This window comes from Stegostoma tigrinum, chromosome 5, assembly GCF_030684315.1.
Source record: "Stegostoma tigrinum isolate sSteTig4 chromosome 5, sSteTig4.hap1, whole genome shotgun sequence".
NCBI classification, from domain to species: Eukaryota; Metazoa; Chordata; class Chondrichthyes; order Orectolobiformes; family Stegostomatidae; genus Stegostoma; species Stegostoma tigrinum.
This window is the reverse complement of record NC_081358.1, coordinates 68596651-68621424: the sequence shown is the minus strand read 5'-3', so window position 1 is coordinate 68621424 and position 24774 is coordinate 68596651. Positions and strand designations below refer to the sequence as shown.

At 42.3% G+C, this 24774-nt stretch overlaps 1 protein-coding gene across 2 annotated transcripts in view; it reads right to left on the bottom strand.

Moving 5' to 3' along the window:
• Nucleotides 1-2097: 2097 nt before the first annotated feature.
• rb1cc1 (RB1-inducible coiled-coil 1) overlaps nucleotides 2098-24774 on the bottom strand; it is a 190375-nt gene continuing 167698 nt past the window's right edge. The window contains exons 21-22 of one of the 2 annotated variants that reach the window (XM_048529230.2): nucleotides 11189-11259; nucleotides 2098-4682 (exon numbers count right to left, since the gene is read on the bottom strand). In XM_048529230.2, coding sequence (XP_048385187.1) covers nucleotides 4605-4682; nucleotides 11189-11259 — 149 coding nt within the window. In that variant the 3' untranslated portion in view covers nucleotides 2098-4604. The remainder of the gene's footprint in view (nucleotides 4683-11188; nucleotides 11260-24774) is intronic. The other variant, XM_048529229.2, reaches the window with a different exon arrangement.

The following is a 24774-nucleotide window of genomic DNA, read 5'->3' as shown; positions in this document are numbered from 1 at the left end:
CCCCAGTGTGGAATTAGGTCCTGCAGCCCAACCAATCCAGTGACCCTCAGAGCATTCTACCCAGACCCAGCTCCTTATTACTCACCTAATCTACATATCCCTGAACACTATGGCAAGTTAGCATGGCCAATCCACCTAGCCTGCAGAGTTTTGGACTGTAGGCAAAACCAGAGCACGCAGGAGGAAACCCACGCAGATTGGGAGAGAACATGTAAACTCCACACGAATTGTCACCCGAGGGTGGAATCAAATCCAGGCCCCTGGCACTGTCAGGCAGCAGTGCTAACCACTGAGCTGTGTCACCCCCCAATATCAACCCTCAGCCTTCGATATTCTAGGGAAAATATTCTCAGCTTATTCAGCTTCTGCTTATAGCTCAAATCCTCCAACCATGGCAACACCTTTGTAAATCTTTTCTGAACCCTTTCAAGTTTCACAACATCCTTCCTACAGTTGAGACCAGAATTGAATGCAGCATTCCAAAAGTGGCTTAACCAAATGTTGTGCGTAGCTGCAACTCCTATACTCAAAGCAAAGCATCGAACAATAAAGGCAAACATACCAAACACCACCTTCACTATTCTACCTGTGGACTCCACTTTCAAGCATAAACATCCACTCCAAGGTCCCTTTGTTTGGGAACACTTCCAAAAGGACCTCACCATTAAGTGTATAAATCCTGCTATGCTATGCTCTACCAAAATTTAGCACCTTAACTTTATCTAGATTAAACTCCATCTGCCACACCTTGGCCCAAATCAAGGTCCCATTGTACTCCAAGGTAATCATCTTCGCTGTCCACTACACCAAATAATCCTGACCCCTCAAGAACATCTACTTTCTAACAATATATACCTTAAATCAGTAGTGCAACTCCATTTCCTTTTTATTTTAAATTTCATGAATGGCTTGGATCCATGAATATTCAATGCTGTTCTTAAGCTAGGTCTCAGTTATCACCATAATGTCATATTTCCACATATCTATGACTACAGTTTACCAAGTTTATTTAGCCAAAAAACAAAACCACCACCCCAGAAATTGCTGGAGAAACTCAGGTCTGGTAGCATCTGTGGAGAGAAAGCAGAATCAATGTTTTGAGTCCAGCAAGCCTTCAGATTCTCCTGCAGTTCTCTGGCAATTTGTTTTATTTCACATTTCCACCATTCACAGCTCTTTGTTTATCTTCATTAGCACACTACTGCATTTTCACAAACAAACAATTTAGTTTTTATTACATTCACACTTACTCTGGCAACACATCACCTACTCAAGTTCTATAATTCCTAATTCTGTGCACACCTCTGGATTCCTCTATCATTCTTTCACACTGTATGGAATCTAATCTAATCTTCATCCCTGTTAATTTAGTCTAATCCTCCCAACAGGACCAGTGAATCACTCCAAAGGAGACTGGTCCCAGCTCAGTTCAAGTGCGACTTTCCCAGGCAGATGTCTATAAAATTTCATCCTTGATTTGAGTGGCAGCAAATTTGCAGTATGCTTCACTCTGCATGTGTTAAACAAATCAGTTTTTAAGCTCGGATTCATGTCCAACTGTATGTTTTGAAAAGCACATACACAAGAGTGCATCTTGCCTGTGAGCTTTACATTGATCATGTAGCCACAGTACTACTAGGCCATAGGGGAAGTCCCTCATGTGACTGATAATTCATGAGTGCGAAAGCAGGAAGTTGAGAGCCAGTGGAATAGTGAGAGATCGTTGGTAGTGGTTTAACCTGAGGTACAACATGCCTTGGGCAAGTGGAGCAGGTCAGGACAGTCATTTATGCTAACCCATAGCCCTTGTTAGAAATGAACTCATGCTTTTGGTGTTACTCTGCATTGCAAACCAGCTATCCAGCCACATTACCATATAGATAAAGCTGCTGACACAATGTTTTTGCATCACACTTTAAGAACAGTAGCTTGAAGCAGGAGGGAAAGAGATGGGAAATAAAAATTCTAGAAAAAATTTCAAAGTTCATTTTGATAACATTTACTTGTATTTGCATAGCTTTCTATGAATATAGATAAATGTCTCAACGCACTTAGTAAAAGGAAAAAAATTATTAACAATGGCAAGTTTGTTAAAAAGAGATCTTTTAAGACTTTCCTTTAAAGAGACAAATGGAAAGATGAGCATTAAGAAAGAAAAACTACAGAATGGAGCTGAGAAAGCTGAAGGTAAAGCTGTAAACTGTAGAATGGGAAAGACATACAAACAGGAATTGGATATTTCTGCAAGGCAAATTATATGGCTAGAGTTTTCAACCAAGAGTGCTCTACATCTATAAAGACATTTAACCCTGAAAATTATTCCGTGGTCACTAAGAGACAAGGATCCTATGAAAGTTTGCAAGGGACATGTGGTGAATGCATGCGATAGAACTTGCATTGATTTTAGATTAGCTTAGATTTATGGAGGCTAGAGGCCTGGACTGGAAAAAAATCAAATTCCAAATTATCAAATAAAAGAGGTGAATATTTCAGAAACAGATAGGTTAAGGCAGGGAATGAGGAATTTGAGGAGAGAGATGAAAGGAGTAATTCTTGTGATAGAAAGCATATGCAGTCAGTTGTTCAATGAGGCCTAATAGAACTTTACCTGAAAACAGTGACAGCATGAATTCAGTTCCTGTCCCCAACATGTTTGTGGCAAGCTGCAGAAATAGATTTTCCCAACATTTCACTAAGAAATTGCAGCTCATCCATAACTTGAGTAATCTGACAAAACAGTAGTAATGAAGTGATCAAAGCTAAAGGAGAAGTAAAGTTCAGCTGAAGCTTTGTATTATCATTACAACTGTGAAGTTAGCCCTAATGTCAGCACATGCATAAGTAACAGGTGGCAACCAAAATAATAATGCCCAAAATCCAGTAGTAGCTTTGAATACAAATTGAATTCACGAGGGTGAGAAAACAAACTTCATAACATCCTTTCAGAATTGGCTTTGAAGTTAAAACAGTAACAAATTGACCCACAGTAGCCACAATAGACAGAAAACCACATACAAGTCAGTCTGAATCAGGCATTAGATAGCTGCAGGAAAATCTTCCAAAGGAATGGAAAAAAAAAATCATAGTCTGAGCTAAAGATTAGAGATTATAGTCAATTCCTATTAAAGTAGATTTGAAGAACAATTCTCAATTCTGGTTCTGGGTTTTGATGTATTGCTAATTATTAGTTGCCTTGGAACCAGTGCTTTTCAAGAGGATTATACATTGCTGTAAAGATTAAAATTTTTATTCCCCCTCCGTTCTTGTTGCTTAATTCGTACCAAGCTTCTATCCAACTGCTTATTTACCACAGTCAAGGGAGCATACATAGTTCATTGCTAATAGATCTGTCACTCAAATATGCTGTATTCAGCTATTATAGTAGGCCAACATACAGTGCTAAAATTTTAAATCACACCTATATTAAGAATTAATCCCAATTATATACCAAGAATACATTTTGCAATTACATACTGCTATTCACAACCGCTGGATGCTTGAAAGCATTTTACAGCCAAGGAAGCACTCAAAACAGACAACATTGCATACAGAACACAGTAATAGCTTTTCACGAGAAGGCAATGTTAACAACTTTATCTAATAATTAAATTTACACTGAATTTTAATAAGTTTTCTCCCAGTAATCCAGAACTGTAACTAAACATTTTTCATGATATGCATACTTACATATTTGTTTATTGTTTCAAAATTGAATTTGTGCAATACAGTAATGTTCATAAAGATTTTTATGATGGTTAATATACAATGAAAAATTGGTTCAAAACTACATGGACACTGGCCACTAAGATGAAACAATATATTACATTTATTTCAGCTGTAGGCTTCTGGGAAGCTTTAGTACTGTTATTTGTAAACAACACAAGTTCTTCCCTTCCATTGTGCATACAGATGATTAATGATTGATGGTGCATTTTTACAGAAACGCAATTCTAGCAACAGATTCAAATTCCAGTCATATTAATTTGAAGAATTCTTCACTATACATAGCTAGATCGATATAATTTTATGTAACTTCAGTATGCATGTAGATTGACAACAAGAATGAAAATCCATAGAAGCAAACTTCAGATAAAATTTTATATGGTATATTTTCATGCTAGGAACACTCAAATATTTAAATGATGAAAGACATCTGGTAAATACGATTTTCTCAAACTACTTTGTGACAAATTCCTCGACAAATGCTGGTAATGAGAACTGTACATCTCAGTATTCGAAGATTTTTGTTTTGAATAGGCAAATCACATGGCTATTATGCCACAAATGTAGAGGACAGGCTCTTTGAAAATAATGTAGTTGGTCCATATTTCTAGTCATGTGGGTAAGAACAAAAGCAGTTCATTGAATGGGACGAGATGCATTTTATAATCCGGGCAGTGTTGAATTCAAAATGTTTTGAATGGGGAATATCAAAAAAAGTGAAGCATTTCTTCAGCAAGTTTCTACTTATGTGAATTACATTTGTGTCGCCTTCTTTTCCAAGTACCTTTAGAAGCTGCATGACAAATGTAGCCCAACAAGTTATAAAGGAATTGCGACAGAAAAGAAAGGGTCAGCTGATAACAGTTTGTTTCATATCACTGTTAGACTTTCTTGTTCCAGGGCACAGCTTTCACTCTGTAGAATTTTGTTCCCAGAGGAACTTTAAATCTGTTCTGAGCCTGAAATAAACCAAACAATATTTCAGTATGACTGATATACAAACCTTAACAAAAAAAGTAATCAATCATTATATGTGCATAATGTCACAAAGAATTTCCAATAAAGGTTACAAAACTTTAATAAATAATTCCAAGGGGAGAAAAATTGCATTCACAAACTAGATGTGGCCAAGACAGACCAATCAGATTAACTACTAAAAGTTCTTTCAAGGGATGTGCAAGTCTGTTCCTAAATGTCCTGGACAAGGTAATGCTGAGCTGCCACCTTGAACTACTTAAGTCCTTTGGTGGAATGGTTATGGACACCCACGTGACAGGAAGGGAGTTCCAGGTTTTTGACCCAGATGCCAGTGAAAGAGCAGTGATATTGTTCTGGTCAGAATGGTATGCAGTTTGGAAAGCAACTGGTAGGTGGTGTGTTCCCACATATTTTCTGCTGTTTTACTTCAATATGACAAAGTTCATGGATTTGAAAACCATTCATCTGTGCAGCTTTAAGTGGTACACCCTGCTGCCACTGTACTAACTGGTAGTAAAGGGACAGAATGCTGAAGGTAGTGGATGGTAAAGTCAATCAAGCAGGCTGCTTGGTTGTGGATGGTGTTAAACATCTTGAGTGTTGTTGGAGATGCATGCTCCAGGCAAGTGGACAGGGATGCATCATAGTCATGACTCGCTTGGTAGATGGTGAGCAGGCATTGGTGAGATAGAGATGAAGTTACTTTGCCATAGAATTGTTGGCCTCTGACCAGATGTTGTTGCTACGGTATTTGTATGACTGAGCCAATTCAGTTTCTGGTCAATGTCATCCTGGGGGTTACCAGTGAGGAATACAACAATAGTAATACTTCTGAATAATTAGGGGGATGGTTAGTTTTGTTTTGTTACAGATGGTCATTACTCAATAATTGTATTGTGCAAAAATTACTTGTCACTTATCATCCAGAAGCCTAGATGTTGTCCAAGTATTGCTGCATACAGACATAAACTGCATCAGTATCTAAAGAGTCATGAATGGTACTGAATATTTTGCAACTATCGGTGAGCATCCCCCACTTTTGACCGTAAGGAGGGAAAATCATCGATGAAGTAGCCGAAGATGATGTTGGCCCTGGGGCACGACTGAGAAATTTCTGCAGAGATGTGCTGGGGTTGAGTTGATGGATTTCAAACAACCATGGATATCTTCCTTTGTACTAGATTCAACTCCAACCACAGGAGATCCACTCCCACCCCATCATCACAGATTCCCATTTAGTCCAGTTCTGCTATGGATCCATGATGAAATTCTCAGTCTAATGATGCCTTGATTTCAACGGCAGATGGTCTTGCCTCATGATTAGAATACAGCCCTTTTATCCATGTCTGGAACAATGCGGTAATGAGGTCAAGAACCAAGGCCCAAGTATAAACCAAATGGAGCCTCAGAAAGCTAATTATTCATTTGCAAGTGCATTTTAACTGCACTCTCAACAACCCCTTCTCAGCACTTTACTGACAATTGTGTGTAAATTGATTTGACAGCAATTGATCAGATTGTATTTCTCCAGCTTAATGTACACAGGACATCACAATTTTCTACATTGTTGGGCAGTGTTGAAACAGTTTGGCTCAGGGTGCAGCTAGTTCTGGACCTCAAGTCTTGAATAACTCCAATACTACTGCCCAAATGCAGTCAGTGCGTAGCTTTTGCAGTTTCCAGTGTTTTCAGCCATTTCTTGATGTCATGTGGAATGAGCCAAATAAGTGAAGGCTTCCATCTGCACTGCTAGCACCTTAGGAGGACACCAAGATGGGTCACCTACTTGGCATTTCTAGCTGAAGATGGATACAAATACTTCAGCCTTGCCTTTTACACAGATGTGCTGGGCTGGACCCATTGTTGTTGATATGGATATTTTTGGACACTTCACTTCCTGTTAGTTGTTTCATGAATTACCCTCATCATTCATGATTGGATGTGGAAAGACTATTGAACCAACATTTCAATTCATTGAATGTGGGATCTTTTAGACTTGTTTACATCATGCTACTTCTGCTGTTTGGCATATAAAGCAGTCCTGTTATAATTTCACTAGGTTGGCACTTCTTTTAGATGTGCCTGGTGTAGCTCCTGCCAAGCCCATCTGCACACATCACTGAAACAGAGTGGATTCCATAAGAGATAATGGGAACTGCAGATGCTGGAGAATTCCAAGATAATAAAATGTGAGGCTGGATGAACACAGCAGGCCAAGCAGCATCTCAGGAGCACAAAAGCTGACGTTTCGGGCCTAGACCCTTCATCAGAGAGGGTCTAGGCCCGAAACGTCAGCTTTTGTGCTCCTGAGATGCTGCTTGGCCTGCTGTGTTCATCCAGCCTCACATTTTATTATCTTGGATTCCATAAGACATAGGAGTGGAAGCAAGGCCTTCGGCCCATCAAGTCCTCTCTGCCATTTAAATCATGGCTGATGGGCATTTCAACTCTGCTTCCCTGCACTCTCCCCGTAGCCCTTGATTCCTTGTGAGATCAAGAATTTGTCGATCGCTGCCTTGAAGGCATCCAACGTCCCGGCCTCCACTGCACTCTGTGGCAATGAATTCAACAAGCCCACCATTCTTTGGCTGAAGAAATGTCGTCTCATTTCCATTTTAAATTTACCCCCTCTAATTTTAAGGCTGTGCCAACGGGTCCTAGTCTCCCCACCTAACGGAAACAACTTCCCAGCATCCACCCCTTCTAAGCCATACATTATCTTCTAAGTTTCTATTAAATCTCCCCTCACCCTTCGAAAGAATACAATCCCAGGATCCTTAGCCGTTTATCATACGTTAAACCTACCATTCCAGGTATCATCCATGTGAATCTCCGCTGGACACATTCCAGGGCTAGTACGTCCTTCCTGAGGTGCGGGGCCCAAAGTTGGACACAGTATTCTAAATGGAGCCTAACTAGAGCTTTATAAAGTCTCAGAAGCACATCGCTACTTTCATATTCCAATCCTCGAGATAAACGACAACATTACATTTGCTTTCTTAATCACGGACTCTACCTGCAAGTTAACTTTTAGAGAATCCTGGACCAACACTCCCTTTGTACTTCTGCTTTACAAATTTTCTCACCATTTAGAAAATAGTCCATACCCGTATTCTTTTTTCCAAAAGCACAAAACCTCACATTTACTCACATTGAATTTCAGCAGCCATTTCCTGGACCACTCTCCTAAACTGGCTAAGTCTTTCTGCAGCTTCCCCACCTGCTCAGTACTACCTGCCTGTCCACCTATCTTGATATCATCGGCAAACTTCACTAGAATGCCCCCAGTCCCTTCATCCAGATCATTAATATACAAGGTGAACAGCTGCGGCCCCAACACTGAACCCTGCGGGACACCACTCATCACCGGTTGCCATTTTTGAAAAGAACCTTTTATCCCAACTCTGTCTTCTGTCAGGCAGAGAATCCTCAATCCAAGCCAGTAGCTCACCTCGAACACCATGGACCCTCACCTTACTCAGCAGCCTCCCGTGAGGCACCGTATCAAAGGCTTTTTGGAAGTCTAGATAGATAACATCTACTGGATTTCCCTGGTCTAACCTAATTGTTACACCTTCAAAAGAATTCTAGCAGGTTTGTCAGGCACGACCTCCCTTACTAAATCCATGCCGACTTGTTCTAATCTGACCTTGCACTTCCAGGAATTTATAAATCTCATCCTTGACAATGGATTGTAGAATTTTACCAACTACTGAGGTTAGGCTAATCGGCCTATAATTTTCCATCTTCTGCCTTGATCCTTTCCTAAACAAGGGGGTTACAACAGCAATTTTCCAATCATCTGGGACTTTCCCTGACTCCAGTGACTTTTGAAAGATCACAACCAACACCTCTGCTATTTCCTCAGCCACCTCCCTCAGAACTCTAGGATGTAGCCCATTGGGGCCAGGAGATTTATCACTTTTTAGACCTTTTAGCTTTTCTAGCACTTTCTGTTTTGTAATGCCTACCATACTCAACTCTGCCCCGATTCTTCCTACTTCAAGGCAGCAAAGTGGCAGCAGGTAGCAAGGCTGAGCCTGGGGCTGTCTGCTTCCACCTGCTTTCTTTCATTGTTTTTTTTTGGAATTCTTTTTACTTTTGTTCCTGTTTTCTTTTCTCTGTTTTCTTCTTTTTAAAGCCCAGAGAGTGGTTGGTAAATGTGGTAGTGTCCAGTGGCAACGGTAGTAATTCCAGGACAAGTCAGACATGGCTCTACACAGCCTGGAATCTGCCAGCAAGCGAGGAGCTGGAAGTGTTCAAGCTGAGAGAGTGTCCAGTCCAAAACCAGCTGCATTCTTTTACTCCCTCTCCTTTTTCTTTTCTTCTCTTCATTTTCTTGAAATTGCCAGAGGTTCGTACGCCCAATGCATGAACTCCGGGAATGGAGTCAGTTGCAGAAATGGTGGAATGGGGATTCCTAGCTGCAGTAGGTCTGCAGCATAGACTCTTGGCAGTGGCAGACTCTCAACTGTGGCAGTGTCTGTGCCTGGAGTGGGTCTCCTGGCTGCAGTAGGCTCCAAGCAGGAACCTTACAGGTGTTCTGGAGGCATGTTTGGGGTCCTGGCCAAGGAAGATGAACTCTAAGTACTCTTTTATTCTTCTTGTGCCTCAAAAAGGCATTGGATTGTGACAACAGAACACTTTTCACTGTATCTTCTAGATATGTGACAAATAAATAAATCATTTATTCATTCAACCTCATGGGTATTAATGGTAATGATACAATGGAGGCTATGCCAGTCATGAGGTTACAGATTAGAGGCTGAATACAAATCTGATGTTGCTGATGGCTCATTGTACCTCATAGATGCAGTCTGAATTTGAAGCTTTCTCCACTTAGCATTTTGGTTGTGTTACATAACATAGCGGAGGCTATTACCAACAAGACGACATTGCCACAGACACAACAGGCCGAACATCACAACTGAGATTCTGTGACAATGAAACTATCTCCACAAGGACTGTGCAGTGGTCACTTTTATTCATACTGTTATGGATGGGTGGATTGATGAAATTTTTTCCACTTATTAGTTCCCCATTAACTGCTACAGACTTGGTCCAGCAACTATATATCCTTTAGAACTCTGTAGGTGTGTTCTGGAGCCACTCTTGGTGATGAGCACTGAGATGTCCCATTTACAGTCCCCTCTATGTGATTGCCATCCTCTGTTCACCTTCCAAGTAATGTTCAAATGGAACAGTACTGATTCATAAGCTTGGGGTGGCAGGTAGTGTCAGCAGTGGGTTTCTTAGCATCTGGTCAAACATGTGCAATGAGACAGCTTGTGGTCCAGGGTGAACAGTCAGGAAGGGACTTCCCTGGACATGTACTACTGCGCTACCACCAGGAGGAGCAGGATGTAACCCAGGCATGGTGATAAGGTAAGGAATGATTCTGTAAGGTCTGTAATATTTGATTCCATGGAGTATCACTATCAGGCAGTTGCTTGAATAATCTGTGGGATAGTTCTCCCAATTTTGGCATAAGTTGTAGATGTTGGTAAGGATTGCTTTGCAGGATTGACAGGAGCTGTTTGTGACATTGATGGCCCTGGTGCCTATTTAGATGCCATTCACTTAGTTTCATTTCTTTTAGACTTTGTAGCAGATTGATAGGAGTGGTTTGCTAGGTCATTTCAACAGACTGTTAAAGTGTCAATCACATTGCTGTAGGCCAAGCCAGATGGAGGATGGCAGGCTCTCTTCTCTAAATGACACTAGTCAACTAGATGGGTTTTTACAATAAATCACCAATGGTTACACTGTTAGCATTAAGCTAACTTTTAATTCCAATTTAATTATTTGATTTAATTATTATTTAAATCATTATTCCAATTTAAATTGTAATGTTCATCAGCTGCCACACACCGATTGAGGCTCGCGTCCCCAGAACATCAGTTCTATTATTCTGTATTACCGGTCCAGTGTCATTACCGCTTTGCCACTGTCTCCACAGTAACATGAAATGTCTTCAGCTCGACAAAAGCCTGAGGTACAATACTTCACCTTTTGTCTTAGCATTTTACAACCTTCTATACTCAGCCCTAAGTTAAACAATTTCAGATCATAACTGCCGTCTTTATTTTGTTCCAATTTTTCACACTATTCCTTATAGCAGCCGTTATCCGGGCAGTCACAGTCAGGTATATAATTTCTTTCCTTTCTCTCCTCATTTCCAATCTTGTTGGCTTTTAATCTCTACAATCCAACAAATAATCACTAATGTTGAGTTTTGTTCTTTGCTCTTCCCTGCTCAAACCTACTATATTTCTACTTCAGTTCTGCTGAAAATTATTTTCTTGAAAAAGTTAACTTTTCTCTCCATTGACATTGCCTGATCTGAATATTTCTAACATTTTCTATTTTATCTGTTAATGGCTAGGTCTGACATCATGCACTTGACAGCACTGTTTGTTTTTAAGTATCACGCAATGATTATTTGCAAATGGAAAATCAGAATTTTATCCTAAAGCCAAAAACTCACCTTTTTAGCTTGACAATATTCTTTTTCCATCACTTTTCCCAATACCCAAGGTCTCCTGGAAGAACCTGGAACTAAATGCAAACAAAATGTTTCAATGACAAAGTTTGTAACAGAATTAAGTTAACAGAAAACAAATTAAGCTAATAGAATCACTTGCTCCTGGGGTTGGGCGGGGGGGGGGGGGGGGGGGGGGGGGGGTGTTGGGGTGGGGGAACTTAAGACTGTACTTTTCAGTTTGGAGAGTGAAAAGTGTATTTCTTAACTTCACTGTTTTCAACATCCCTCACTGATCAACTGACAGAAAATAGTGACCACACTTTTGTCATCATGTCTAGGACCCTGGGAGACAGGAAAAGATATGTAGATTTAAAAACGCTGAATAATCAATTATACTGGGCCTTGCCTTCACTCAAGGCAGAAGAATTTTTCAATGTCAAATTACCAACTATGCAGATGGCTTTCCTTATTCTGATTAGAAGCCCAATTTCATGCATGATAGATTGCTATTATCCCAAAGATAGAAAGTTACCTACAGACTTTTTTTCTCTAAATTACACCAGTCAATTAGATGGGTTTTTACAATAATCGTCAATGGTTACATGGTTCTCATTAAGCTAACTTTTAATTTCAGATTCTTTTATAAAATTTACTGGTACACTGCTGCTACTTTATCAGTCCATACTGTCTTACTCTGTAGTATAGAAGGGATTAATGCTCATGATGATATTTAACATTCTGAGCTAGCTCAGTTTTAAATAATGCCTCTACAGAGTAGCGAAGGTTTAAATAAATTCATGACATATGCTTCAAACCCCACAAAATGGTGAAATTTGAGTTCAATTAAAATATGGAATAAAAGCTAGCCAGTTGGCAACCATGCAACCACTGGGCTTTGCTGTAAAAAGAAACCCATCGGGGATGCTAGTGGTCTTTATGGAATGGACATGAATTCCAGTTGAGCCAATGACGTCCACGTCCGATGAACAAATTAAAACAAAACTGAGTTGAACACATACTTTATGTTAGTTTTCACAACTTAAAAATCAGGCAGTGGGAGGGAAGGGGGAACTCAAAAATTACAAATCACCAAAGGAGTTATAGAGTAATACATCATGGAAACTGACTCTTTGGTACTAGTCCACACTGACCATTCTCCCAAACTAAACAAGTCCCATTTGCTGATGAAGGGTCTAGGCCCGAAATGTCAGCTTTTGTGCTCCTGAGATGCTGCTTGGCCTGCTGTGTTCATCCAGCCTCACATTTTATTATCTTGGAATTCTCCAGCATCTGCAGTTCCCATTATCTCTCTCTCTCCCATTTGCTTGCATTTGTCCCATTTCCCTCAAAACCTTTCCTATACATGTACTTATCCACATTTTTTTTGGCATGCTGTAGTTATACTTGTATCCACCACTTCTTTTGGCAGTTCAAATGCAAACACAAGCCACTGCGTAAAAATGTTGTCTCACGTCTTTTAAAAAGCCTTTCTCCTCTCACCTTAAAATATGCCACCCTAGTTTTGAACTTCCCTACCCTACGGAAAAGACCCTTGCTATTGACTTTATCTATCCCCTCAGGATTTATAAACCTCTAAGATCACCCCTCAATCTCATCCGCTCTAGAAAGAAGTTCCAATTATTCCAGTCTATATTCATAACTCAAACCCTCCATTCATGACAATATCCTAATAAATCTTTCCTGAACATTGTCTAATTTAAGAATATCCTTCCCATAGCAGCGCAGCCAGAAGTGCGCAGTGCACTCCAGATGAGGCCTCACCTAAGACACATTTTGTTTTAGCACCAGGGTGATAGTAGTCCTTAAGCAGGTGGGAACCTCAAATCTTGGTAAGGAGAGGCTACCAATGTCAACAAATACTCCTGCCAGCTGGTCTGTTCAGGATCTGAGTGTACAGCCTGGGACTCCATCTGGGCCAGTCACTTTCTGTGGGTTCACCCTCAAGAAGGCCAATCTGATGTCTGCAGCAGTAGCTGTGTATTAGAAAATTATTGGAATTGCAGGCTGATATTGGAGGGGAGCCAGCTACCACACGTTCTTAGTTCCCAAACTCCTGTCAAGTTGAGGAGTAGGAAGACGACATTGAGGGCCCACAGAAACATTGATAAGTTGTTTGTGGGCAAAGATCTGGGGTGTAAATGTGGAAAAATGTGAATTGGCAGGAAGATTACAGCAAAGTTCTGAATGGAGAATTGCTAGAGTCTAGTATAAAGGTACAAATCAATCAGGAAAGCTAATACATGTTATCATTCATAGCAAGGAGAATTGCATACAAAATTAGGGCATTGATGCAATGAGTTATAAACAATATTCATGAGACCAATCCAGGCTAAGTGTGTACGGTACTGATCAACTGATTTAAGGAAGGGTGCAAGTATGTTGTATGCAGTTCAAACAAGTTGGAGCTTAGAGTAAGATACAACCTAACTGAAACATAAGATTGTAAAGGGTATTAACAGGACAGGAGAATTCTTCCTACTTGAGAATCTAGAAGTAGGGGGTCACTGTATAAGGAGTTCTCACTTAAAACAATTCAGCCACAATTTATTTTTCTTACAGAAGGTACAGTATCTTTGGAATACTTCTGCCAGAGAAGAAACTGAGTATTTTAAAGTAGTCATAGTTAGTGAAAAATACAATGAACAATAATAGTGGGTAATGACAGATTTCAGGAGGTAGATAAATGGCACGTGAAACTTTATACAGGAGACAGTGATACGTTTTTGCAGGATACATGAAAAGAAATAACAGTACTAAATGTGCAAATTCAAAAGGGAGCTATGGAGTCATCCAGGATCATTTGCATACAAATCTTTAGAAGAGGTGGGATAAGTAAGACGACTGTTAAAAATAAATTTTAAAAATCAGATGGAAGGAAATTAAACCTTTTATAAAGCTCTGGTCAGGTGTCAATTGAATTTATTCTGTCCAATTTTAGGTGTAACCCTTTGGGAAGAATGGCAACGTCTCAATGCAGAGGTGATACACTGAAACAGTACCAGCGATGAACATCTTTAGTCAGAGTCCCTACAGTGTGGAAACAGGCCCTTTGGCCTAACAAGTCCACATTGACCAGTATTCCCCAAGCTATTGTGAACATCTGATGCGGATTTATCTTCAAGTGGTTGTTCCTAGTCTATTTTGGCCATATCCTGCCTTATTTTAATAAAATCTGCCTTACTGTAATCCAAGACCTTTTTTTACAGATCATCTTTCTGCTTTTCCATAAGGAACTTCAAATATACAGTGTTATGGTTGCCAACTGTAGCTTGGCTTCATTCTCCTGAATTAGCTCCAGCACTGCACCATTCCATATATTATTAGTAAACTCAATCTAGTTTTATTATTATGCATCTAGACATTTTACACACAAATATTAGAGTTGACTTGTATAGGATAATACAGTGTGGGACTGGAGGAGCACAGCAGAGGAGCAGGAAAATTGACATTTCAGATCAGGACCCTTCAGAAACATCCTGACCCAAAACATCAACTTTCTTGTTCCTCTGATGCTGCATGGCCTGCTGTGCTCCTCCAGATCCACACTGTTAACGATGACTCCAACATCAGTAGTACTAACTATCCAAGTGACTTGTACAGGATTAGCATTTGAGAAATTTACATGTATCATCTCCTATTTTCCCACCACAGCAGAATTGCCTGGTCATAGACTGGACCCTCCCACTTATCTCCCACTAGCAATACAGAAGGAGACAAAAGTACACGCCCACCTTCTGAGTTGGCAAATCTACATTCAATGGTGTGCTGTTCAAATACTCTGAGTTTTTGCTAAGTATAGAGAGCTTATGTGAAGAAATCAATGACTTTCTTGGCCAAAAGCCAGGTTGACTTTTACACAAAAACAATCACTAGTCTAGTATATACAGTATAAACACAAACAAAAACATTACTTCATTCAGGTCAGGCTTTTCTAATAAGACTTGTCAAATTTTAACACAAAAGCACAATCCTTAAAGTATATTTTGTTTCCTTCATTTGAAGCATCCCCATAAATAATGATAAATCAGTGGCAATAATGGGACTAAAACACTACCACAGTAACATACAGTCTTCAAACCATCCTCGATCAGGTAGCAATCAAAACCAGCATCTCCAGGCACTGCAATCCAACCTGCCCCAGCTCAGAGCCTCCCTGTCCCAGACCTGCAAAGGACCTCTCCTGTATTTTATCCTCCGCAGGATCCACAGACTGAACACCCAGTTCTACTCAGCTTTACTGGACACCAAAAATCGTTAAGTACAACTCACTCACTGGCTTCAGCCACGTTAAAACGAATTCCTGCACCTCCCAAATCCCGAGCCTGTCCCTGCACCTCCCCCACCATGCACCCGCCGCTATTGACCATGAGGACACGGCCGGTGGACCCACCGATGGGCACGCCATTTCCAGGACCGCGAACGTGACCGCTGCTGCAGTCACCGCCTCCACTTGCAGAGCTAACACCACACACATCACCCTCACCGCTGCTGCTGCTGCCCACCCCGCTCCACCCACCGCCGACAGAACCCCGCCCACAGAACCCAACCCGCTGACGCCGACGGAACCCCGCCCGCCGCATCGCTCCGCCCACAACCTCCACAGCCAACAACCCCAGAGAAGACAGCCACATTGAACCCTGCCGAATCTTCACCATCCCCCCAGACCTCCCACTGACTGAGGTCGAACGGTCAGTCCTAAGCAAGGGGCTCACGTTTGTCCCCCTCCACCCACACATCAACGAACACCAGTCACGTTTAGACATCCAGCAGTTTTTCCGCTGCCTTCGCCGCTACACTTAGTTCTTTAACCGGGAGCCTAACCCTACCTCCACTGACCCTTTCACCCGCCTCCAACACAAGTCCTCTTCCTGGACACCACCCCTAGGCCTCCTACCCTCCCTTGACCTCCATCTCCAACTGCTGTCGAGACATCAACCGCCTCATCCTCCCCACCCCTCTCACCCACTTGAACCCCCCCCCCCCCCCCCGCAGAACGGCTAGCCCTCCGCTCCAACCCCAACCTCACCATCAAACCCGCAGACAAGGGAGGCACAGTGGTAGTATGGCACACAGACCTCTACATCGCCAAGGCCAAACACCTCCTACCACCCCCTTGATCATGACCCCATCCCCAGAGCACCAAACCATCATCGCCAATACCACCCATGACCTCATCAGCTCAGGGGACCTCCCACCCACAGCCTCCAACCTCATAGGGCCACACGGCCCTATCTCTTCTATCTCCTTCCCAAAATCCACAAACCTGCCTTCCCTGGTTGACCCATTGTCTCAGCCTGTTCCTGCCCCATCGAACTCATCTCCACCTGTCTGGACTCCATTTTTTCTCCTTTGGTCCAGGAACTCCCAACCTACATCCATGACACCACCCACGCCCTCCACCTCCTCCAGAACTTCCAATTCCCTGGCCCCCAACACCTTTTCACCATGGACATCCAGTCCCTATACACCTGTTTTCCTCATGCAGATGGCCTCAAGGCCCTCCGCTTCTTCCTGTCCCGCAGGCCTGACTAGTCCCCCTCTACCGACACCCTCATCCGCCTAGCCAAACTCATCCTCACCCTCAACAACCTCTCTTTCGATTCCTCCCACTTCCTACAGACAAAGGGGGTGGCCATGGGTACCCGCATGGGCTCAAGCTATGCCTGCCTCTTTGTAGTTTACATGGAACAGTCCCTCTTCCGCACCTACACAGGTCCCAAACCCCACCTCTTCCTCCGTTACATTGATGATTGTATCGGTGCCGCATCTTGCTCCCCAGAGGAGCTTGAACAGTTCATCCACTTCACCAACACCTTCCACCCCAACCCCAAGTTCACCCGGGCCATCTCCAACACATCGCTCATCTTCCTGGACCTCAGTCTCCATCTCAGGTAACCAGCTGAAACTGATGTCCATTTCAAGCCCACTGACTCCCACAGCTACCTAGAATACACCTCCTTCCACCCACCCTCCTGCAAAAATTCCATCCCCAAATCCCAATTCCTCCGCCTCCGCCACATCTGCTCCCAGGATGAGACATTCCACTCCCACACATCCCAGATGTCCACATTCTTCAAGGGCCGCAACTTTCCCCTCACAGTGGTCAAGAATGCCCTTGACCGCATCTCCCGCATTTCCCGCAGCACACCCCTCACACCCCGCTCCCGCCACAACCACCCCAAGAGGATCCCCCTCGTTCTCACATACCACCCCACCAACCTCCGGATACAACGCATCATCCTCCGACACTTACACCATCTACAGTCCGACCCCACCACCCAAGACATTTTTCCATCCCCACCCTTGTCTGCCTTCTGGAGACACCACTCTCTCAGTGACTCCTTTGTCCGCTCCACACTCCCCTCCAACCCCACCACACCCGACACCTTCCCGTGCAACCGCAGGAAGTGCTACACTTGCCCCCACACCTCCTCCCTCACCCCCCATCCCAGGCCCCAAGATACTTTCCACATTAAGCAGATGTTCACCTGCACATCTGCCAATGTGGTATACTTTATCCACTGTAGCCGGTGTGGCTTACTCTACATTGGGGAAACCAAGTGGAGGCTTGGGGACCGCTTTGCAGAACACCTCTGCTCGGTTCGCAATAAACAACTGCACCTCCCCATTGCAAACCATTTTAACTCCCCCTTCCATTCCTCAGACGACATGCCCATCATGGACCTCCTGCAGTGCCACAATGATGCCACCTGAAGGTTGCAGGAACAGCAACTCCTATTCCACTTGGGAACCCTGCAGCCCAATGGTATCAATGTGGGCTTCACAAGCTTCAAAATCTCCCCTCCCGCCACTACATCCCAAAACCAGCTCAGCTTGTCCCTGCCTCCCTAACCTGTTCTTCCTCTCACCTATCCCTTCCTCCCACCTCAAGCCGCATCTCCATTTCCTGCCTACTAACCTCATCCCGCTTCCTTGACCTGTCAGTCTTCCCTGGATTGACCTGTCCTCTCCCCACCTATCTTCTTTTCTCTCCATCTTCGGTGCGCCTCCCCCTCTCTCCCTATTTATTCCACAACCCTCTCCCCATCCTCCTCTCTGAAGAAGGGTCTAGGCCCGAAACGTCAGCTTTTGTGCTCCTGAGATGCTGCTTGGCCTGCTGTGTTCATCCAGCTTCACAGTGTGTTTTGGCAGTTACAATCATTATTTTTTGACAGGAATGTTTATTGTAGCATTCTCGGTTATACTTTACGTAAGCTTTTAAGATACAGTATTACACCCACTTCACTTTTCATTTTACCATTTAAAATCCCTAATACTTGGGGTTTGATCAGCTTAAGTACTTCATACAATTTTTGCGAGCTGTCACAATGGCTATATTGACTGGCACAGATTATTTCTTTGAAAGATCTAGAGGTGTAAAATAGTAATGAAATGCAGAACAGTTGAAGTCATGCTCTTTAACATGTATTCATTAATCCAAAGATGATGTGAATATCAAGTATTAAGCAACTGTATACACCCATTAATGTCTCATTTATGCAAGGTCCATAATACATTAACTCAATTGTCAAATTATAATACGAGGTACTAAGAACTGAGCACCACTAATAACATTAGACAAACTGTACACAGCTTTAATGAATGGAAGTTCTAATTTCTAATAAAACTTGGATTTACTTTAAAAAAGGAAGAAGAACGAACCATTAAAAAAAAACTTTTGTATGACCGAAGTTCTAGTCTTCCATTCAATCCACTGTTTTAGTTATCTTGTTTCAAAGTATCTTCAAACTTTTAAACATGTATTATAGCCATGTGGTAGTGTTTTCTTTGTCTGTAAGCATTTAAACTCCGTTACAACACCACTGTATAATTTTCTAACAAATCTTTGATTTCTGCATTGTGGTAATGCTGTCATTTTGCTTATTGTAAGTTTCAATTCCACCCCCCACCCCCCCCCCCCCCCCCCCACCCCGAGAATAGAAACACCATATCTCTGTACTGCTTAGTGGAGATTTTCCCACCTTCTGCAGCTGAGATGGAGACTTCAGAGTTCTTAATATACAAATTGGCCGTTTTCCTTCTTTCACTATATAAAAAAATGCATTTTTTGTACTACTTTTACAATAAACTTGTGGTTTTAATAAATCTTCTAGCCAAAGCTGCAGCTTTAATGGTGAATGGCTCATTCTTCATCTATCTTCTGGGAAGAGACTATGCTCAAATCTTTCAAATTGCCTCTGTTGTCTTATGCCTACTGTTTCCTGTTGACCAGCCTATCTTCTATCCATGCCAATTTGTTACCATCTAACATGAGCTTTTATTTTCTGCAATAGCCTTTGACGTGGCACTTTACCAAGTGCATTCTGGAAATTTAAGTATCCATTCATTTCCTTTTACCCATGTATTGTCTCCCCAAAGAACTCTAGTAGATTGGTTAAATAAGACATCAAATTCACAAAACAAATAGGAGTCTGCTGAATATCTTAAGTTTGAAGTGCCCTGCTGTAACTTAAGAACATAACAAAGAACAAAAGCAAAGGAACTGGCCCTACGGCCGTCCAAGCCTACGCCAACACATTTTGATCTTCCATACGAGAACCATCTTCGTTTACATGATCTGCATCCCTCTGTTCCCTTCCTTTTCACCCTGGTGCTGTTTGAATGCTGCTGTTGTGTATGCTTCCTCAACCACCTCTGGCAGCATATTCCAGGCACACACCATCTTACATGGGGAAAATCATGCCTCGCACATCTCTCAAACACCAACCCCACAGCATCTTGAACTTGTGTCCCCTAGCAATTGACCCCTCCACTCTGGGGAAAAAGCCTCATACTTTTCATTCTTTCCATGCCATTTCAACCTTATCAACAAAAAGTAACTCACTGCATGATAGCAGTGAGTATAAGTCACACTGACTGGTTAAACATAATCACAAAGAATACCATGAGAGAGATGACATCTATCTTTATCACATTCTCATACTAGATTTCTTCTTCTCCACCCATAAACTGTCAGTTTATCAGACTATATGGCACTTAATGCAACTTCACCATCAACTCTTTCAGAACTATTAGCTTACCCGATAACTTGCAATTTTGCTTTTGCTGTTAGTGTTGTTTCTTTTTAAAAAGAACGTTTAAGTAATTTTTAAGTGACTTGTATTTAAATCAGCAGACAGATGTGATCCAAGTACTTCCAATCCATTCTTTATGCTCTAGGATAACAAACCATCTCATTAATAAACCAGAACCTTATAGTAGATCATGTAACAAAATCATCTACATTTGGGAAATAAGCCACAGCCTACAGTCCTGGGGAAACCATGGAACACTAAACATGATATCAAACAGCAGCCTTCACAGAGGTATCTGGCTACACTTACTCAAACATACTACTCTCTACTTTGTATAGTTGGCCAATCAGCAAAAATATTACCTTGGACTGATCTGTCACCAATACAGTAGCCTGACCAATCCTCCAGATGAAGGAAAGGATATGTCACCTAAAATATCAAGGCAAACCAGTTCTTAGAAGAAACTCTTAAAGTAACAGAAACACCCTTTCAGAACAAAATCTCCATTTTGTAAGCAAAATCTTCTGACTCACTGCTTTTGCTCTTTCCATGTAAACCTTCAAACAATTTTTAAATAATGTTTAGTTGCTAGGAAACTACTGCACTGGGCTATTACAGAAAAGGCTGCAATCTTCAAACAGCACCAACACATGGCTAATGGGAACTCTTGCTTATTTTTATTCATAGTCAAGTATGTTGGTGGCAATGCCAGTATTTATTGCTCATCCTTAACTGTCCTTGAGCAGATAGTGAACTATTGTGGAAGACCATAAGTAGGACGAGGTGTAGCTCATTTAGCCCCTTGAGCCTGTTCTGCCATTCACTGATCCAACACTCCAATGTCTACTTCCTGCCGTTTCTCTCTCTATTCCCACGGTGCTGTTAGGCAAGGAATTCCAAGATTTTGACCCGGTGACAAGGAGGTCCAGTATTAAAGGGAAGTCATGCCCGACAAACTTGGTTGAATTGGAGATGATCAAGTGTGTACAGAATACTTTTGAGGCAATCTACTTGGACTCCAGCAAGGCTTTTGAAAAGGACCCACTTGGCAAACTGATAACAAAGGCGAAAGACAGCTTCGATAGCCAGAGACTTTTCCCCAGGGCAGGATTGACTGCCACGAGGGGTCATAGTTTTAAGGCGTTAGGAGGAAGGTATAGAGGAGACAGAGGGAGGTTCTTCACCCAGAGAGTTGAGAGCGCATGGAATACTTTGCCAGTGGTAGTCATGGAAGCAGAATCATTAGGTGATATTTAAGCGACTGCTGGACATGCACATGGACAGCAGTGAATTGAGGGGAATGTAGTTTAGGTTATTTTATTTTTGGATTAGGATTATTCCATGGCACAACATAGTGGGATGAAGGGCCTGTACTGTACTGTACTTTTTCTATGTTCTATGTTAACATGAGATCCAAGGAATTTGGTTGAGGGATGCTTTACTGATTGGGCATCCGTGTCCAGTGGGATCTCACAGGAGTCAGTGTTGTGCCCTTTCTGGTTGTGCTTCATACAAGTGATTTAAACTTGAGGGACGTTGTTTGCATACTCACTGGTCCCTGAAGACACAAGAACAGGTGGATAAAGTGGTTAAGACGGTATACAGTATAGTTACCTTCAGTGGAAAAGGCATAGAGTTGGAGTAGGGAGGTTATGCTGGAATTCTGTAAAAACGTTGGTTAGGCCACAGGCAAGAATACTGAGTGCAGTTCACATTATAGGAGGGATGTGACAGAACTGAGGAGGGTGCAGAAGAGATTTACCAAGATGTTGCCTGGGTGGAGAGTTTTAGGTACGTCAATAGGTTGGACAGACTGGCGTTGTTTTTCATATGGCAGAGGAGATTAAGGGGAACATACAAAATAGACAGGCATAGATAGGGTAGTCAGGAAGAGACTTTTCATGTTCATGGAGGGATCAATGACCAGAGAGCACTCATTGAGGTAAGGGGTAGAAGGTTTTGAGGAGATGAGAGGGAAACCCTTTAATCAAGAGGGTGGTGGGGATCAGGAACTCAATGCCCGAAAAAGGTGGTAGAGGTTGAAACTTGCATAACATTCAAGCAGCATTTAGATGTGCACTTCTATGTCTTGATAGCACAATGCTGTGGGCAAAATGCTAAAAATACCATTAGAATATTCAAGTGGCTAGTTTCAACTGGCAAGGATATGATGGGTCGAAGGGTCTTTTCTGTGCTCCACATAGAATATAGGTCATATCGCATGAGAATGGACCCCTTGGTCCAGGATGTTGTGCCAAGAAAATAAATATATCTCACACACACACACACCTTTTCTTGGTCCATCTCCCTCCATTCTTTGCATATTCATTTAAAAGCTCCTTCAACGCCCTTATGTCTTGCAGCATGTTCCAGACACCTACCACATGCTGTGTAAAAAAACTAGCGCCTCACATCTCCTTTGAACTTTCCCTCTCTCACCTTAAATGCATGTCTCCTGGTACCAGAAATTGCAATGCTGGGAAAAACACTGACCTTCAACTCTAGAGATAATGGGAACTACAGATGCTAGAGAATGCGAGATAACAAAGTGTGAAGCTGGATGAACACAGCAGGCTAAGCAGCATCTTGGGAGCGCAAAAGCTGACATTTGGGGCCTAGACCCTTCTGATGACCTTCAATTGTATCTATGCACCTCATAATTCTATAGACTTCAAATCACATGTCTCCTCAGCCTCAACTGCTCCAGAGAAAACAACCAGATTTTTCTGGCCTCTCCTTATTGCTCATATCCCCCAATCCAGGCTGTATTCTGATAGTGCAAAAGAAGAGGTTTTTATCCAAAGCCTCCATAGTCTTCTTATAATGAAGACCAGAATTCAACGCAGTACTCTAAAGTGCAACTGTACCATAGTCTTCGAAAGCTGCAACATGACATCATGGATCTACACAAACCCAACCAATAAAGGCAAGCATGCCATATGCTGCCTTTATCACCCTATCAACCTTTGTGATTACTTTCAGGGAGCTATGGACTTGAACCTCAAGATCCCTCTGTACATCAATGCTGTTGAGTCCGACCGTTAACTGTGTATTTTTCCTTAACATTTGATCTCCCAAAGGGTAGGACCTCTGGATTGCCCAGATTAAACTCCATCTACCATTTCTCTGCCTATATCTGCAACTGATCTATATCCCATTGTATCCTCTGACAACATTTTACACTACCCACAACTCCGTTGATCTTTGTCATCTGGAAACTTGCTAACTCACCCATCTACATTTTTATCCAAGTCCTTTATGTGTATAAAAACAGAGGTCCCAGTTTGGATCCCTGTGGAACACCATGAGTCATGGATCTCCAGCCAGAAAAATACCATTCCATTCACTACCAAGTTGCTAGAAAAGTTTAGCAGGTCTGGCGGCATTTGTGAAGAAAGAAATTTAAGTTAACGTTTTAGGTTCAGCGACCCTTACCCAGAATTGCCAGTATTGAGGAAGGGTCACTGGAACCAAAACGTTAACTCAGATTTATTTTTTCAGATGCTGCCAGGCCTGCTCAGCTTTTCCAGCAACTTCTGTTTTTGTCACTATGACAACCCAGTTGTTACTGCATCTTTCCATTATCTGCCTACACGTTTGTTCCTCAATGTCTGTGTCTGCTGGGGGCCTGTAGCAGTGGTTGAACCCTTATTTTGAGCTCTACTCATAGTACCTTAGTGGATAAACACTCCAATGTCATCTGACAGATGTGACATTCTTTGAGTAATGCAACTCCTTCACCTCTTACCTCCGTCTTTATCTCACCTAAAACAAAATCCTGGAACATTGAACAGCCATTGTTTCTCTCCCAAATCCCTGTAATGGCCACATCATAGTTCCATGTACTGATCTAGGCTCTAAGCTCATCTGCCTTATCTATAATATTGCTTGTGTTGAAATAAGCACACTTCAGCTCATGAACTCCATTGTGTTCATTTACCTGACTCTTCCTCCTCTTTCTTTCCTAATTAGTCCTAATATCTATCTTTCTCTCAAATCTCCACTTGCTGGCCTGCTGCTCTGGTTCCCAACTCCTACTCCAACTTAAACCCTCCCAAACAGCACTACTGAGCCTCTCTATTTATACCACTTGTACAGGTCACTCCTGCCCCAGAAGTGGTCTGAAGTGATCCAAGAACCTGAGACCCTGCCCCCGCACTAGCTCCTTAGCCACCCATTCATTTGTCCCATCTTACTATTCCTTGCCTCACTAGCACATGACACTGGTAGCAATCCAGAGATTATACTCTCGATGTCTTACTTTACTGCTTCTCTCCTAACTCCCTTTTCTCAGTCCACAGGACCTCATCTCATTGTGCACATGGGTACCAATGACCTCTGGCTGCTTGTCATCCTCCTCCTCCTTCTCCCACCCCACTTAAGAATTTCATGCAACTTTTTAAGACGTCCTTGACCCTAACACCAGGGATAATGGAGTTATCCTGGAGTCTTGAATGCAGCCACAGAAACACCTATCTGCGCCCATAGCAAGCAAGTCTCCTCTCACTATTGCTTGCACTTTGCTCAACCCTG